The sequence below is a fragment of the Genypterus blacodes genome, unplaced genomic scaffold (assembly GCF_046128005.1).
Source record: "Genypterus blacodes isolate CSIRO-AG114 ecotype Tasmania unplaced genomic scaffold, CSIRO-AGI_Gbla_v1 ptg000007l_1, whole genome shotgun sequence".
Classification (NCBI taxonomy): domain Eukaryota; kingdom Metazoa; phylum Chordata; class Actinopteri; order Ophidiiformes; family Ophidiidae; genus Genypterus; species Genypterus blacodes.
This window is the reverse complement of record NW_027466821.1, coordinates 58,477-74,206: the sequence shown is the minus strand read 5'-3', so window position 1 is coordinate 74,206 and position 15,730 is coordinate 58,477. Positions and strand designations below refer to the sequence as shown.

Here is a 15,730-nt window from a genome sequence, read left to right as displayed (position 1 = left end):
GGCGTAGGGGCATGTCTCAAGGTAAGCAAATGCCTTTGGAGATATTTATTTTTCTCCTGTGAGCCTGTTGACCAAGTTCTCCTCGTCAATCTTGTGCTGTCAAAAAGGCCAGAGGTGGGAGCTCCCATCTCTCTCACAGGGGCCACTGTGTGCACGAGGACCCCAGGGTCAGGCCCTGGATGCTCCTTTGGTAACTGTTGTGAAATTTGTATTGTTCATGCGGGGAGAAGTGGTGGGAGTTGTTCCGAGTTCCCGCCCATGGGAATGGGACTGAACATAGTGGAAGGAAAAGCCAGTGCCTTCTATGTCAAATCTTCCGAGGTGTGCACTTGGTCTGATATTAATTTCAGTGAAGGGATGAATCTACTGTATTGGCGACAGTTCACCTAACTTATCTTATCCTTCCGTCTCTAGTCACATCCACTCTTAAGATCCATTGGTTCTCATCCTTTAAGCTTTGACGGCTGAAATGCACTTTTCAGTCTCTATAGAAATCTTTATATGGAGCTTCACAGAAGGCGGTTGGGGTGGACAAGATGATGAGAGAGGAAAGCAAGAGAGAAAATAAAGTGACCTCATCAAATCAAGTTTTTACATGTGTTCCCCCAACTGACACACGTGTGTTTCTGATCTTACCTTTTTCCTGGGGAGGAGAATGTTTCCTGTTTAAGCAGACTGATGGGTTCACCAAAGAGTCGGGGGGGTCAGGTTGCTTAGCCAAACGTCTGGTTCTGTTGAAGCAGATTCCCCACATCTCCGTCAAACAGCAGCTCTGTTTTTGGCACGGCTCTGAAAACTGACCCCCGTGGTCACTGATGTCTGGAGGCCTGCAGAAAGACTGAAACACTGTGGCGCTGCAGCTTCCCTTTCCTTCCCATGTGACATAAGGACTGCTTGGTATTTTGTGAGGATTGCTATAATGCTGAGGAAGATCTCTGTTCATATTACACAGGAAATGAACTGGAATTAAAAATCAATATTTTTTTAAGATGATTTTTTAAAACAAATTTGTGCATTTTTAACCAAGAAAGAGTTGAAAATCAGAGATGTGAAACATTTGCTACTCCTTACTGAGGTCTTCTTTTTTAATGACAAGCCCAAGCACACCTGGAGAATGTGTGTTTTCCTTCCTGTCAGACGGTTTGACTGAGCTGAGTTGCGGTGTTGAACAGTGTTGTCCCCTGACAAGAGCAGTAGGCAATATTGTGTTGCTCTTCTTCCACCTGAAATGTGATATAGTAGATGGGAGAGAGTGAGAGTGTGAGTGTCTGCCCTGCCTTGTCCAGACTGGTTCTCGTCTTGCTAATAAAAGAGATCTCCTTTTAGTTTTGGATAGTGATCTCTCCACACAAGTTTAAAGATCTTATTCACGGTTCACACTGCATTTGCCCCTTAATGTCTCACAGCAGGCCCTCGGTCCCAGGCCATGATTCATGGAGTGACATGTCTGCCTCTGGCCGCCATGAGGGCCCAATCAGACAGGATCCACACACACTGCAGAGAAAAACATGTTGCGCCAGTGTTTGTGCCCACACACACACACACATACACACACGCACACACAAGGTGGAACAGGCTTTTCTCATTCTTCAGGGCTCTCATGTGGACTTTCACAGAGTATGACACTGTTCCATTACATCACACCAGTAGAGACTCAATCAAAGTTTATACTTACTGGCTTGCTCCTCTCACATTCACTGACAATCTGGAAAAGTGTTTCTTTGACCAGACCTTTTTGAGATGCAGTGGCCTTGCTCCATGGAATGGTTCCAAAACCCTGGAGAATCTGTAGAGTCACATTAACACAAAACTGTATTCTTTATATACTCAGTTCAAGGCTAGCAGAAGTACTTGATTCCCAATGCAGTCTTAACCATGACCTTCCCTACCTCACTGCCACCCATTGTTCTCGGCTCATTTATTCTGTACTTTCAAACGCTTGCATTGTTTTTCTTTCAGTGTTTCCGGGCACTGTGCTGTAAAGGACCGCCGCCACCGAGACCAGAGTATGATGTGGTGTGTATTGGTCTGACGGGAGCTGGAAAGACCAGCCTACTCTCACGCCTCTGTAGTGAGGGCTGTGATGGCATCGTTCCTACCACAGGTGAGAGCATGCAGTGAAAATCACTCAGAATGCTTTCATGCACAGTATGCTCAGACTTCTTTTTCTGTACTATGATTGAGGCAAGATAAAAAGTGCAAGATGAACCATATTCCACTGCTTTATTGGCAAATGGTATTGGACTCTTGCAAGGTAAGGAAATGCACACAAAGACTGCTTATTCCAATTATGAGACACTGGATACTTAACATGCTTGAGTAAATTTTGCAATTGCATAAAATACAAAAGCCAGCATCATGGCATTAGCAAATCACTTAATAATTCACTTTTTCATTATGACCATCTTTGCCTAGCTTAATTTTGAAATTTCTTTTTTCAGTACAAATTGCAAAGTTTATATTTGCCATTGTAGTGTTACATTTGGCCAAGCCTGCATACCCAGAATAGACCAACATCAGTTTGACACTTTCAATCTCATTGTGATATTCATTTCACGTTTCAACGCGATCGCCTTTTGGTGTTGAATCAGAGGTTTCCACATGCTTTTGAAATTAAATGGTCCTCCAAGATCAACTTTCAACTTTATTTATATTGCACCAAATCACAACAACAGTCATCTCAAGGCGCAAAAGTTTTCCAATATGACGAAATGCTTCTATGCTTCAGGAACATGTTGTCCTTCAGATTAGAATTACAGGTAGACAATACCACACAGATATTACATCTGTCCAACAGGGGGAAGCATGTCTACAGCATGTCCTCCAGATTGTTAATGTACATGCCAGAAAGCCTCTGCTGTATCTCACCAGCCAAAACTCGACTGCGATCTCCCACTCAAGCAGGAGGCTAGTGTTAAGTATGTCCAGAAGAGGAGGCTTTAGAGTTAGTACATCATCCTCCTGGTAGTCAACACTCTTCTTTCCAGATATGCAACACAATCCCTCAAGGACATTGACATTCCTCGTTCCTCCCCTAGTTTTGTCAGGAGTCAACATTGAGCTGTTGCAGAAGTTACACTAAAACCAGTGAGGGCTAAATATAATATAATTCCCAAATGTTCTGATTATAACTCCTCGTCTATATTCAACTGTGTACACCTGTCTTTGGCTGTTGCTGAGTAGGCGTAATAGATAAAATATGTCTAATACTTACCTTAACATTGATATATTTTTGTGAACTTCTCTGACTTGAGATTTAGCTGTCATCACAGTCTACATCTGTGTGCATCAGGGTAGAACATTGAGAAAAAAGAGAGAAACTCTCCTGTGGTTCTGTTCACGTCTTGCTGAGAACTTTTATGAATTTCACTTTAATGTGTTCCTAAAAAAACATTTGTCGGGTTTATTTGGCAGTTTATTCAGATTTTTTTTGACAGTCACAGCCAGTCGTCTCTCATAAGCGTCCTCCTGTTGGTGAATGTTAGCAGGCAAGGAATTCCCGCCTGCGATAATTTAGCATTATTTGAACTATGGCAAACCTCTTCACTCTTGCCCTCTGGGAGCAACCGCTCAAACAAACCACATAACACAAGTAAGACGATAGATATAAGTGCTTTCCCCTTGCAAAAATCAAAGTGTATCAAAAATCTGTAATGTTTTCATAACCCTGACACCCAGAAGTTATTTAATCTTTCACAATTTTTGATGCTTTTCGCCCAACTGGTGGTGCATTGAAATCGGCAACCAAGAAAGACGATCTGTCCAACATAGCTCTAATGATGAATAGTATGTGTTTTTGACCAATGCACGACACCCCCCCCCCCAAAGATTCACTTGTTTGGATTGTCATTTTTCTCCTCTTAGGTTTCAGCATCAAAGCAGTGCCATTTCCAAATGCCATCTTGAATGTAAAAGAACTTGGAGGTAAGAAACTCATTATCAGCTGATATCACTGTAAAACTTTAAGACCTTATTTGTTAAGTTCCTTATTGCTCATGTGATGAATCTGAGTGAATCCGTCTCAAAGTGATATTTCCGAATTGTACACTTCAAGTAAGAAGGTCCAACAAAGCCAATTATGTGGATCAAGCCAGGAATCAGCAGACTTATTGGCTGCATTCATACCATAGCTTTAATATTTTTCAGTTTTGAAACTACACTTATTACAGCTGAAAATGAATTGAAAATCAGTGCAAGTACGGTAATATTGAAGTGCTCAGGCAACATGTTGGCATGATAACTTAAAAAAAAGTTAAATTTCAAAGACTGATGGCTATTTGCTGGCAACTTGTTTTTACTGGGACATGTGAAATAATGAAATTTTAATGGTTTATATCAATAACCTTGATCATTATGCCAAATGATTTATTTCAGTTAAATTGTTTAATCCACATAAGCTTAATTCAGTCCTTTGTATCAGAGGGAACTACTGACTGTGAAAAGGTAACGTCCATTTTTTAGAATTTGATTTGTCATTATCACCATCATCAGTAGATTTTAGTCTCATGGCAACATGGCTATAGCTAACTATAATATATATTTTTACACCAACATTTTGCTGTTATAAATATATATTTGAGGCGTGTTAAGTGTGTTCACCCATCCTGAGAAGATAAACATGAGAGATGAACATGGAAAGGAGATATACTTGCTGTTGTTATGAATTTTTGGAGATATACTGTAGTGTATAAGGTGTTATTTGGGAAAACATACAGTTTCTCTTATACAAGTGTGTGTGTGCATGCATATTTTATATACCTAATCCCACCTCTGACTCTGACCTGTAAGTTTGTATTGTTCTTTTACAACACTCATTTCTTACTCATCAGCTTGTAAAGATCTGTGTACACTTGGAATGGACAAGCATGTGTTTGTTTACCCTCAGTAGCCTTCCTGTGCTGCACTGACTTGTGTACAGACGTCAGACCTGTCAGACGTGTTTTTTTTTGACGCTCCTACACAATCTGCAAACTCATATTCCTGGAAGTGAATGACACTTGAAGGCACACTTTAATAAACCAGGGTGAGGGACCTTGAGGTAGTGATAAACAAAACAAAACAAAACAAAACCAATGGGAGTCCTCTGGGTCCTAAAGGGGAGTATAGGAAAAGGATAAATCATTGCTATCTCCTCTCTTAACTGTAACTTAGTCACACATTAAAATGTATTTCTGTAATTTATATTTTATTATATTATAGGTGCAGGTTTTGAAGCCTCATCCAAAACAGCCAAAAATGAATAACATACACACCAATGCCTGTATACACACAACACTCTCTCACTCACTCGCTCAAAGAGGCACCAGGGGACCACCAACGAGGGTGCTACCAAATTTGGTCAGAGCACATTGGGGGTTTTTTAAAAGAGAGCTTTCCAGATTGGGTCGAAGCCTGTCTGGTGCGACATTATTGTGGTTGGAAAAACTGTGGTCCCATGGATGACACGTTTGATTTAGTGATGGTAGTTGGCAGAAAAGGATGATGTAATCCGCTCTCTTCTCTTTTTAGCCCTCTACCCGGACCCTCACTCCTGTGCCCTTTATCTTGTAAATACGCCAAGCCAGAAGGATTTGAGAGATTTATGGTAATGTCCGTCATGGATGGGCAGGAGAAAGTTGAAAACAAGCACATAAAGTTTTTGACACCGCTACTGACAACACTTTCCTTGTTATGGGTGTCCGATTTAGGTTTCTGTCAAGAATGAAATGTCCTAGACATGTAACCCATGAGTTTGGTGTGCTCTCCTGGTAGCTATATACGAGTAAAGATTTTCTGTTTAAGTTTGACCCACTACTCATTTTTCACTCTCCACTTTCCATTTCAGTCAATATTGTTGTTTTTCCCATTTCCCATCCGAAGAGAAGCAAACTGCATGAGTAGTGCATATAAGGCAACATGTGATGCAGAGACCTGAGCTTTTCTGACTTTTTGGCACCAAAATACCTTTGCGGCTTGTTCTCTTCACTCAGGCTTGACTAAGGCAAGGGAAGAAGTGCTTGTTGAGAAACATGGACTTCCTGTGTATTTCCTTCTTGTTCCACTGGAAAGCCCATTGAATCTAATAAGGTATTGTTCCTATATAGATGTAAAGCAGGTATTACATATGCAGGTGACCATAAGAGCCCTAAGTCAGCAAGGACATTCCTCTTAGATTGTGCTAGTATTCCCCGTGATTTTCCCGGCTGAGGGATATCTAAAAACAAGTTCAGAAGTATTTTGTATTGTATTGTTTCTTAAGAATTCAATAAATGTTCATGATAAAATAGCCAGCATCATGGCATTAGCAAATAGCTTAATAATTCACTTTTTCATTATGACCATCTTTGCCTAGCTTAATTTTGAAATTTATTTTTTCAGTACAAATTGCAAAGTTTATATTTGCCATTGTAGTGTTACATTTGGCCAAGCCTCAGCAGTTTGTTCATCTTTATACTCTTAAGTCTAACACTTTGCATCTGCCAATCTCCATTTTTACGCATATCTCCCCACCAGCTGGTATCAGGTACTGGATTAGGTGGGAAAGGCACCTCTGGGGACACAGAGATGAATCTCTCTCTCAGGCCATGTCACCGCCTCTCTCTCTCTCTCTCTCTCTCTCGCTCTCTCTCTCTCTCTCGCTCTCTCTCTCTCTCTCTCTCTCTCTCTCTCTCTCTCTCTCTGCGGGCGTGCACGCTTGTCTGTGAACAGTGTTGTGACGTCGAGTCTAGACAGGCCATTTCGCCATGTGCATTCATGCTACTTGATGACAGCTGATGAAGCAGCAGCCTTAATATACTGCGCTCATCACTGCTGTTGTTTAGTAGTGTGGCTGTGGTAAAGATTTGTCGAGCCTATTTGAAGCAGAGCCGTAGGTATTTGTTTGAACAGCCAATAGCTGTACCACAACCCTACAATATTTTATGCTCCATGCAGTGTGTCATAGATTACACTTTGAACTTAAGGTTGTGTAACTGAACATTTGTGTGAATTTGAAGATGGACATCATCATCTATGTGGAGCCCAGCTTATCATTGCCCCCCCCCCCCCCGCCCCCCAAACACACACACACACACATAAACACACTCACGTGTGCACACGCACACACACACACACACGTACAAAATACACAAGAGAAAGCTATGCATGAACATCACAGAGTCTTCTTTGACCACCAACAGGCAAAGGAAATATGTGAGTACATCTCCTCGGGACAAAACCACTTCATTGCTTCATTGTAGTCATCACAGACCCAATGTGGTTCCTATTACTATCAAATAAGACCACAGTGTGTGTTACTTTGCCCATCAGGGAAGCTTTTCCTTTTCATAGGACAAGACCAAACCCAAAGTGAAATCATTTGTAAATTGTCATTTAGGCTCAAAACAGATGCTGGCAGACTGTTCTGATTTAGAGTTCTTAGGACAATGGTGTAACTGATCTCAATCTCAGGCCACATTCAAGGATGTTACCCTATTTCATGTTTTTATGGTACTGGGTGAAGGGTACATAACAGATTGTACATCTATCCATTACTACCTTAAATGGTCTATCACTAAACTAACTGTAGAAATTGGAATTCTTTGGAGAGTGAAGTTCATGTATAGTTCAGTATGAATGCCATGAACAAGAAAGTTATTCTCAACCCAGAATTTATTTGAAAACATAGAATTATGTTAAACTTTTTAAAGTATATAAATAAATAACTGCTGTGAACAATCGCAATTTGGAGTCCAAAGCTTGATCTTAAATATAAGCCAGCCAAAACTTTATCCACCAAAAAATACATCTAATATTTAAACTGTATTTGTCCCATAGCTTTGCCAGTGCTAATGTTTCAAACATGTTTTCATGTTTCAAAACATGTTTTCATACATAACGCTTAACTGTTGTTCATTGTAGTATTGCATTTTGTGTTCATTCAGTAGTTGCCTAGTACTTGCATATTTGATATAATTGCTTAAATGTGTTATGCCTCCACTGTCCATCTGAGCATCTGCTCCTCCTCACATATTTACCATGAAGCCTTTTATTATTGTATGTCAGTACAAAGTGGATACATCATTTTGAATTATGGAATTTTGCAATCGGTGTTTGACTTGTTTCAACTGATGGGCTGATACTGTGCTTGGTGTGAATTAAATACAATTATCTAATTGGATTTATATTTAATTGTTTAACTGATTTCATAGTCATATTTTCATATTGCTAGACTATTTCTCCAGTTTTCAGTTTTTGGACTGGGAAAAATTCAAATATGCTACATGTAGAGAATGTAGCCTGCTATATTATGTGAATAAATGAGGAATAAAAACAAACGGTTAACTTGCACTGCTGAGACAGCAGGTTAATGGGTGTGTCAACACCATTCCAGCTCGATGGTTAGTGAAGTAAACTTAACTCCTACCATCATCACTAGTTTCTGCTCTCCTCCCATCAGTCGATCATAACTTTCGGTTTCTGTTTTTGGTTAGGAAGACTTCAAAGTGCATTGTTTTCAATGTAGTTCAAAAAAAGAAGCCCTCATTAGCAACATGTTTGCATTTTGTTGAAGGTAAAAGCTTGAGAAAACCACTAGCAAAGGGAGATGGATACATATACAACTTAGTGGAGACTATAAATCTGAAACCATACCCGCATCAATACACAACAGCAAACTGAACAGTAGCTTAATTGAGACCAACTGAATTTATAGAGTAGTTACTTACAGACCGTCAAAGTTTATTAGTTTGTTGATGAATTCAAGAAATACTAGCTATTAAACACAATTGAAATTAAATTGATCATGGACTTGAAGAAACTACCGTTTTTTTATTTCTGTTACATAATTAGTTGCATACATTTTGCATACAGGCCGTACTTTGTTGGATAGACCTAACGGCTCATATGAATATAATTGCCTCCATGCCAGTGAGCTAGAAGAACATTTTGGTGACTGTAATCAAAGAAAAGTGGACATAGGGATGACAAAAGATCTGAGAGAATGACTGACTGACTCTAAATGACTGTTAAGTACGTCAGTCATGAAGGTGCAGGATCAGATGCCAAACCTCAGAGCAGTTTTGAAGTAGTTGACCGCAAGATGTTACCACAGACATCTTGATCAAGGCAATGGACTGGAACAGAAAACTGAGGTGCTCTCACAAGTAACACAACTAGTCATATGGCATTTTAGACCAACTGTCTACAGTCATGAACTGATGGATAAACTGGCTGATGCACAAAGACTGAACACTCCAGAGTCCGATTCTGTCGATTTCACATGACTTCCTATGAAACGGAGGCTTTATGTGAAGAAACTAATACATTTTTCACAATGATGTACATTTTAGATGCAATATGTTAAATCTACCTGATTCAAATGCACACATTTGAACTTGAATTGTTGTTGTCTTGATGTATGAAAATTGACCTGGGAAGGAGGTGGGAGGAGCTTTTGTAACCGTGGGAAGCAGTAAACCAGAAAATGTTTTTCTCTTATCCCCAATAATGACATCCTCTGTTTATTTGCTGACTCATTAAGTGCCACTAAGAACAACAAATTGTTTTCCCAAAAAGATTGTGGTGGATTCTGGATTCAGTCTTTAATGTGAACAGTTTTCATTGGGAAATATTTAGGATTATCTTGAATTCTCTTCATTTATAGAGTTAAAGCCCTAAAACGCTGCTACACCGAATATGACCCCCAGGTAAATCCTCCATGTCAAATTTCTATAAATCTCATACCTCAAATCTTGGAGTTGAAGTCCACAGAGAGGCTCTCGCGTCACAAATGGGAAGGAGCCAGAGTGAGCAGCAGAGTGAAATTTCAAATGCCAGATTGCAGTACAAAAAGTCTTGTTTTTACCAGGTTTTTGGCTTTGTTTGTGTCAAAAATACTAAAATAGCTTTTGTTGATTGTTGATCGATATTGTAGATAATTTCAACGTATTTCCTGAGAAATAGTTTGGTTAACTAGATGAACATTTCAAGACATAAGTGGATAATGTTTTGCAGTCTGTCACAGCAAAGAAAGAAATACTTCTCTCTTGACTCACCATTTTGCATTAGTCACACAGATAAATCAATCATATTAAAGCAAAGAGATACATGCTTGTTTGGCCAACAGTCAAGTAGAGTACCATTATGTAAAGCAGCAGGAAGACATGTCTTACGTTATTTCATTCTGAGTGGGGAGTCTTGCGTACTAAGAAGATTGCTTGTGCTCTCCACCTACACAGTAAACAAGCAGCTGAACGCAACAAGTCCAAGCCAGTCAAAAGGATGTGGAAAGTTTTAAAGCCAAGGAGAGTTACAGAGATGTGGATAGAGCAGAAAGTTTATATTAACTTGCGTTCAATCAGAAATCAAGACTTCAAATGCATTAGTATTGTCAATAGCATCGAATAGCATTCCTCAAAAAGAAATGCGGCAGCTCATACAACTGGCAAATCTGTTTTTACCTTGTGAATAGTACTGTAGGCTTCTGTGTAAGTATTAAGGTCAAAACACAATATATATGTAAATATATACTGTATATAAGTACAGGGATTGTTGAAAGGTGGTCGGGTAGATGGAAGACAGGAGAATGAGAGCAAAAATAATGAGGTCTTATTTATAACTTTTTTTGATTAATGTACTGTATGTAGTAGAGCTGCCAGCAACCTCCTAACAATCTTGACATCATGTTTGGAAATCCTCCTGTCACACCAATAGGTGGCAGAAGATGCCAATGAGATGCAATGGGACGTGACTGACATTCCATCCAATTTCCAGGCAGAGATGACAGAAACTTCCTAGTCAATCTCTCAAGTGCCACTTTGTCTGATAGCTTTCCACTCCAGTGAGAGGTGTGACGAGAGAGAGTGGGGGAGGAACGAAGGAAGGAAGGGAGGGAGGGCATGAGGGAAGGGAGGTAAATGTCACCGAAAGCACTTCGTGATGTTTAAACATTTGCCAGCCTAACAGTTCGTCACTTCTTGGCAATTACCTTACTATGAGCAACAATAACAAAAACAACAGCTCACAAGATTGCAAAGGAACCTCACCAGACGGAGGAGGATAATTTTAACTAGAGAAAGTACATCCTTTAAAACAAGTACACGTGCTTGCGTATGCAGTGTGGTAGGAGCCTTTGGTATGAGTGTCTATGCAAGACTGGTAAGTTCAGTGGGCATGGAATACAAACAAACTGTTTCATATTCATTAGAAATAAGTTGTATGACGTATGACTACAGTGGAAGAGAAGATAAAGAAAAAGAACTTTCAGGACTGTGGACAGAGAGTCTAAGAGTCTAGAGTTAGGCAGTCATTTTATATTGTAATTATCTGGCAGTGAAGACAGTTTAGTTCAGTTCCTAGTGGCCCAGGAAAAACAGATCATCATGTTAGGGAATAATCTCTGAATCAAACAATTTTGACCTTAAAGCTAAATTCCACTCTAAACTGGACTTCTTTTTATACTTGCATTTATTTATATGATTCTTGCAGTTATTTATATGGTTGATGGTGTGTATATATTTTTCACTTTTACTGTACTGATTGATGAATTTGTAGGTGTTAATAGAACGTTTGCTGACGAGGAGATTTCTCCCATTCCCCCTAAACTCTGAGTTGGTGATGGTGAATTTATTAACAAGATCTGCATGTCACACAGTACTGGAAGCCAATCATGTTCCTAGTTCAGAATGTGCAGACATGGGACATGGTTTCAATCAGCTTGTCTTCCTTTAAATCATCTGTGTGTGTATGGGCTGCAGCTGTGTTTGCCAGTTAACCAACTGTGGTTGTGGAAGGGGCCATATTTATAGGCATATTCATGGAATCTGGAATTCTAAGCAAGGTAGAAAGAGTGCATGTAGTTTAGCAGATTATTTAACCTTTTTTGTTTTTTTATCAAAGCAGAGCAATTTTATATATCTGGAGGGGAGTTTTACTAAGGAATATTATTATTTGAATGACATTTATTTGTATTCATTTATATGACAGTGTAGTTGGGTGTACACACTTTGTGACTGAGCATGTCATTCAGTAAATTTTTCAGATGTCCTTTGAAAGGAATAAATAGTTCATCTTAAGAGAGGTACTTTCAGTTCATCAAATAACTCCTTCTCAATTCCTTTGAGCTGAGGGAAAACAATACAGATGTTCAGTTCGCTATATATTCAACAGTTACCGCAGCCACTCATTATTTACTCTCTTTACATTCTGGCCAAGTAGCATACAATTGGCCGATGTGAGCTAGTGCTCAGTTGAGCCTTGATAGAACTACAAACCAAACAAATGTTAAGTGAATGAAGCTGCGTACATTTCTGTACCCCTGTGTTGATTCTGAGGAGCTAATGGTCTTTTCTATTAAGCTGGCAGCCTCTTTCCTCTCCTCAGCCACTGTCAGTGAGAAAGAAAGAATGGGATGGGGGTGGAAGCAGAGGGAGGCGGTGGCACAGGGGACGGGACTGACTCATTTTGTAAGCACGTAGGTTTCTTCCTCGTATTACTTACACTAACAAATAAAGTTGCTGCAAAACCAAACCTTGGTGAGCGGATGTTCTTGTCCCAAATTACCACACCAAAAAGGAACCACATGTTTACTATGAAGCAAATGTTGGGGTGGATTTAAAAACAAGCCCGGACTCCATTTGAATAATCCAGTGAGCATGTTGATTTACTTTGAGGACTTTGGAGATCACTCCTGTGTTGTAACAATGGCTTGGGGAGCTGCTGGGAAATTTGGCATGAAAAGAGGTAGTTTCAACTTCATACCACAAAGCTCTGTGGTTTTGGTTTAAACAAAAAAACAAGTGGAAATGTTGTGGGTGTTTGGTTTTTCAAATGTGTTATAAGTGTGTTGTAAGTTTGGTACCTCTAATGAATAAATGAATGCATGTCATTCTTCCATATGTTACAGCAATAATCACTTGACAGTTGTTGTTTTTTTTACCTGGGAAGCAATTTGGTTTTGATAATGGAAAAAAGAGAGAGAATAGAGAGAGAGAATTGCATAGTCAAGCACATTTCCCCGTTGCTGTCTCTTTCTCTTATCGTCTTTGTCACCTTCCCTCCTCTCTCTTTCCCCCCTTCTCTTTGTGTGTCTCCCCCGTGTTTGATTCAACTCAAATTAATTGGATTCTCTGAAATATCGCAAGGCCTGAGTGCACTCATCTGTCCTGTGCGTTAACCAGAGTTGAGAGTGGAGATATGCAGTGCCTGAAACGCATCCCGATTCTACCTGCAGCAGCACACAAACAGCCTCACTACAAGTGTATCTCTCAGCATCACAATTGTGTTTGAAATTAAAGAGGCATTGTGAGTTCACTTGCATGTCACTCGCAGACATGCAAGTGCGTGTTTGGTTTGCACCCTTGGTGCAGCAAAAAAGCCAAAGTTTTTGCTTTACACCAAGTTTATTTTGGCAATTTATTTAGCAAAACAAAGAGACACACAAGCATAAATCTACATTGAGTTCATGAAGTTAATATTTGCAAAGCTGAGATATCCAAAAATCAAATATCAATATATGTTTTTAAGTGGTGACACAATGATTTCTTAGGATAATCACTGCCATAATTTGTCTTACAGTGGTTTTCTTGTGACACAAGTAAGCACAATTTCTGTCTCCAGGTGCTGATAACATCAAGAAATACTGGAGCCGTTACTACCAGGGCTCACAGGGTGTAGTCTTCGTCTTGGACAGCGCCTCATCGGACGAGGACCTGGAGGCGGCTCGCAACGAGCTCCACTCGGCCCTGCAGCACCCACAGCTCTGCACGCTGCCCTTCCTCATCCTCGCAAACCACCAGGACAAGCCTGCTGCACGGGCGACAAACCAGGTTAGTTAAGTACACAGGCAAGGAAGTCTTTTGCTGAAAAAATCCTCATTTGGATTTTGTCTACATTTTTTAATTTCTTTATATGTTCAACAAGTGATAATTGTAACGTTTCCTGTAGCACCAGTATGGCGAACTGGTGGGAATGTTGGTGGGTTATTCACTCAGTCAAAATGACATTGGGTTGCTTCAGGGTTATAAGCCTACGAAAGGAGCTTCTAGTCTGTTTCACTGTGCTTGTCTAGAGATCATTAGCCCCAGCCAACCACTCAACATGTCAAGCTAGCTATGGTGTTCATAACAATTGTTTTGGTCATCATCTGTGGAATCTGAATTTAAACCAGTGTATCTTGGTTTTACGGTCGTAGCTCCCTTTTTCTTATACATCTGTATTTGACAGTTGGAGCAGAGAAACACACATGTGCTTCCAAGATGCGATCTCTTTTCCCTTGCCAGTAAATGGTCCATAAAGCAGTTTTGGGCTATACAGATGCACTGATTATTGACTGTTGCTGTGTTTTTCCCTTATTGAATGCATCTATTCAGTTTTTACTTGCTCTTCAACAGATTTTGAAAAGCACAATTTTATTTTTAGCTGTTTCGTCAAATAATCGTTATTACAAACTGTTCTTTTACGTAGGTCTGGAATACATATTCTATCATTCTTTACATTAATTTATATATTCTTTACATTAACTTATTATTGATGTGTATTGATTTTAGTTGACTTCACATTTAATCGTTCATCCCAAGTATTATTGCAACAGATGCCCTTCACCATTTTCCCTAAAAATATGTCACTGCCAGACAAATATCTCTGCTCTTTTTGCCACTTTGCCACTTCTATTTATAATGTTCTTAAGATGATATCGGTCCTGAAAATGAAAATTGTTCAACAAACAAACAAATAATTTTTTATTATCTTTTGCTGCTTGACAGCTTTCCTTCCCTCCAGCATATAGGCTGTAAAAGTTAACAAGACAGTACAAATATCATATAGCCGTTGAGTAGCAGGCCATGTCACCGCCTCACCTCAGCACAGAATTCATCACTGCTTGTAGAGAAAGGGAGAATATGGACATCAAGTTGGTGTCTCTCTCTCTCTCTCTCTCTCTCTCTCTCTCTCTCTCTCTCTCTCTCTCTCTCTCTCTCTCTCTCTCTCTCTCTCTCTCTCTCTCTCTCTCTCTCTCTCTCTCTCTCTCTCTCTCTCTCTCTCTCTCTCTCTCTCTCTCTCTCTCTCTCTCTCTCTCTCTCTCTCTCTCTCTCTCTCTCTCTCTCTCTCTCTCTCTCTCTCTCTCTCTCTCTCTCTCTCTCTCTCTCTCTCTCTCTCTCTCTCTCTCTCTCTCTCTCTCTCTCCCCCTCTCTCCCCTTTTGCTCGCTATGTTCCAACTCTACCTCCCTCACAGGAGCCTCTAGTAGTAGGATGTTATGGCTAGCATTCCCAGAGCAGTGCTCACTCATGTTTCAAAAACCTGGAACCTCGCTTTCCTGTGCCGTCACACACACACACACAGATCTATTTTACTGTTTTTGAAGGCTCAAATGGATGTCCAGAGAGTGGACCATCTGCAATCCCTAGCCTAGACCACCAGTGTAGTTGCACTTTACTGATGCAAAATCTGGGGAATGCAAGGAGGAAAAGTTCTTTCCCAGATTATTGTTGGGGTACAAACAAGAATTTATTTGAAGTATAAGCTTATGATTCCACCTGGACCCATTTAACTCACTGCAAATCACTCGAAATCCACTATAATCTCATTGATATTTTGAAAAGCAACTGCCTGCTTACCTAAAGCCCAACAACACAGTTTTTTGTTGTTTGCCTATATAATGTATCTAGCTAAATTCAGTCTGTAAGCTGCACACAGTGGTCTGAGCTTGTGGTTTCTGCTATATTTTACACGTCAAACGCTTCCCTTGTTAAAGGTCTTGGCTTCCACATTTTAAAG

The 15,730-nt window shown here is 40.0% G+C and overlaps 1 protein-coding gene across 1 annotated transcript in view; it reads left to right on the top strand.

The window, feature by feature from the left end:
* Positions 1-15,730, top strand: part of arl15a (ADP-ribosylation factor-like 15a) — an 83,137-nt gene that overhangs the window by 27,479 nt on the left and 39,928 nt on the right. Inside the window, exons 2-4 of the mRNA XM_076150484.1 lie at positions 1,960-2,104; positions 3,865-3,924; positions 13,576-13,784. Of these exons, the coding sequence (XP_076006599.1) occupies positions 1,960-2,104; positions 3,865-3,924; positions 13,576-13,784 (414 nt within the window). The remainder of the gene's footprint in view (positions 1-1,959; positions 2,105-3,864; positions 3,925-13,575; positions 13,785-15,730) is intronic.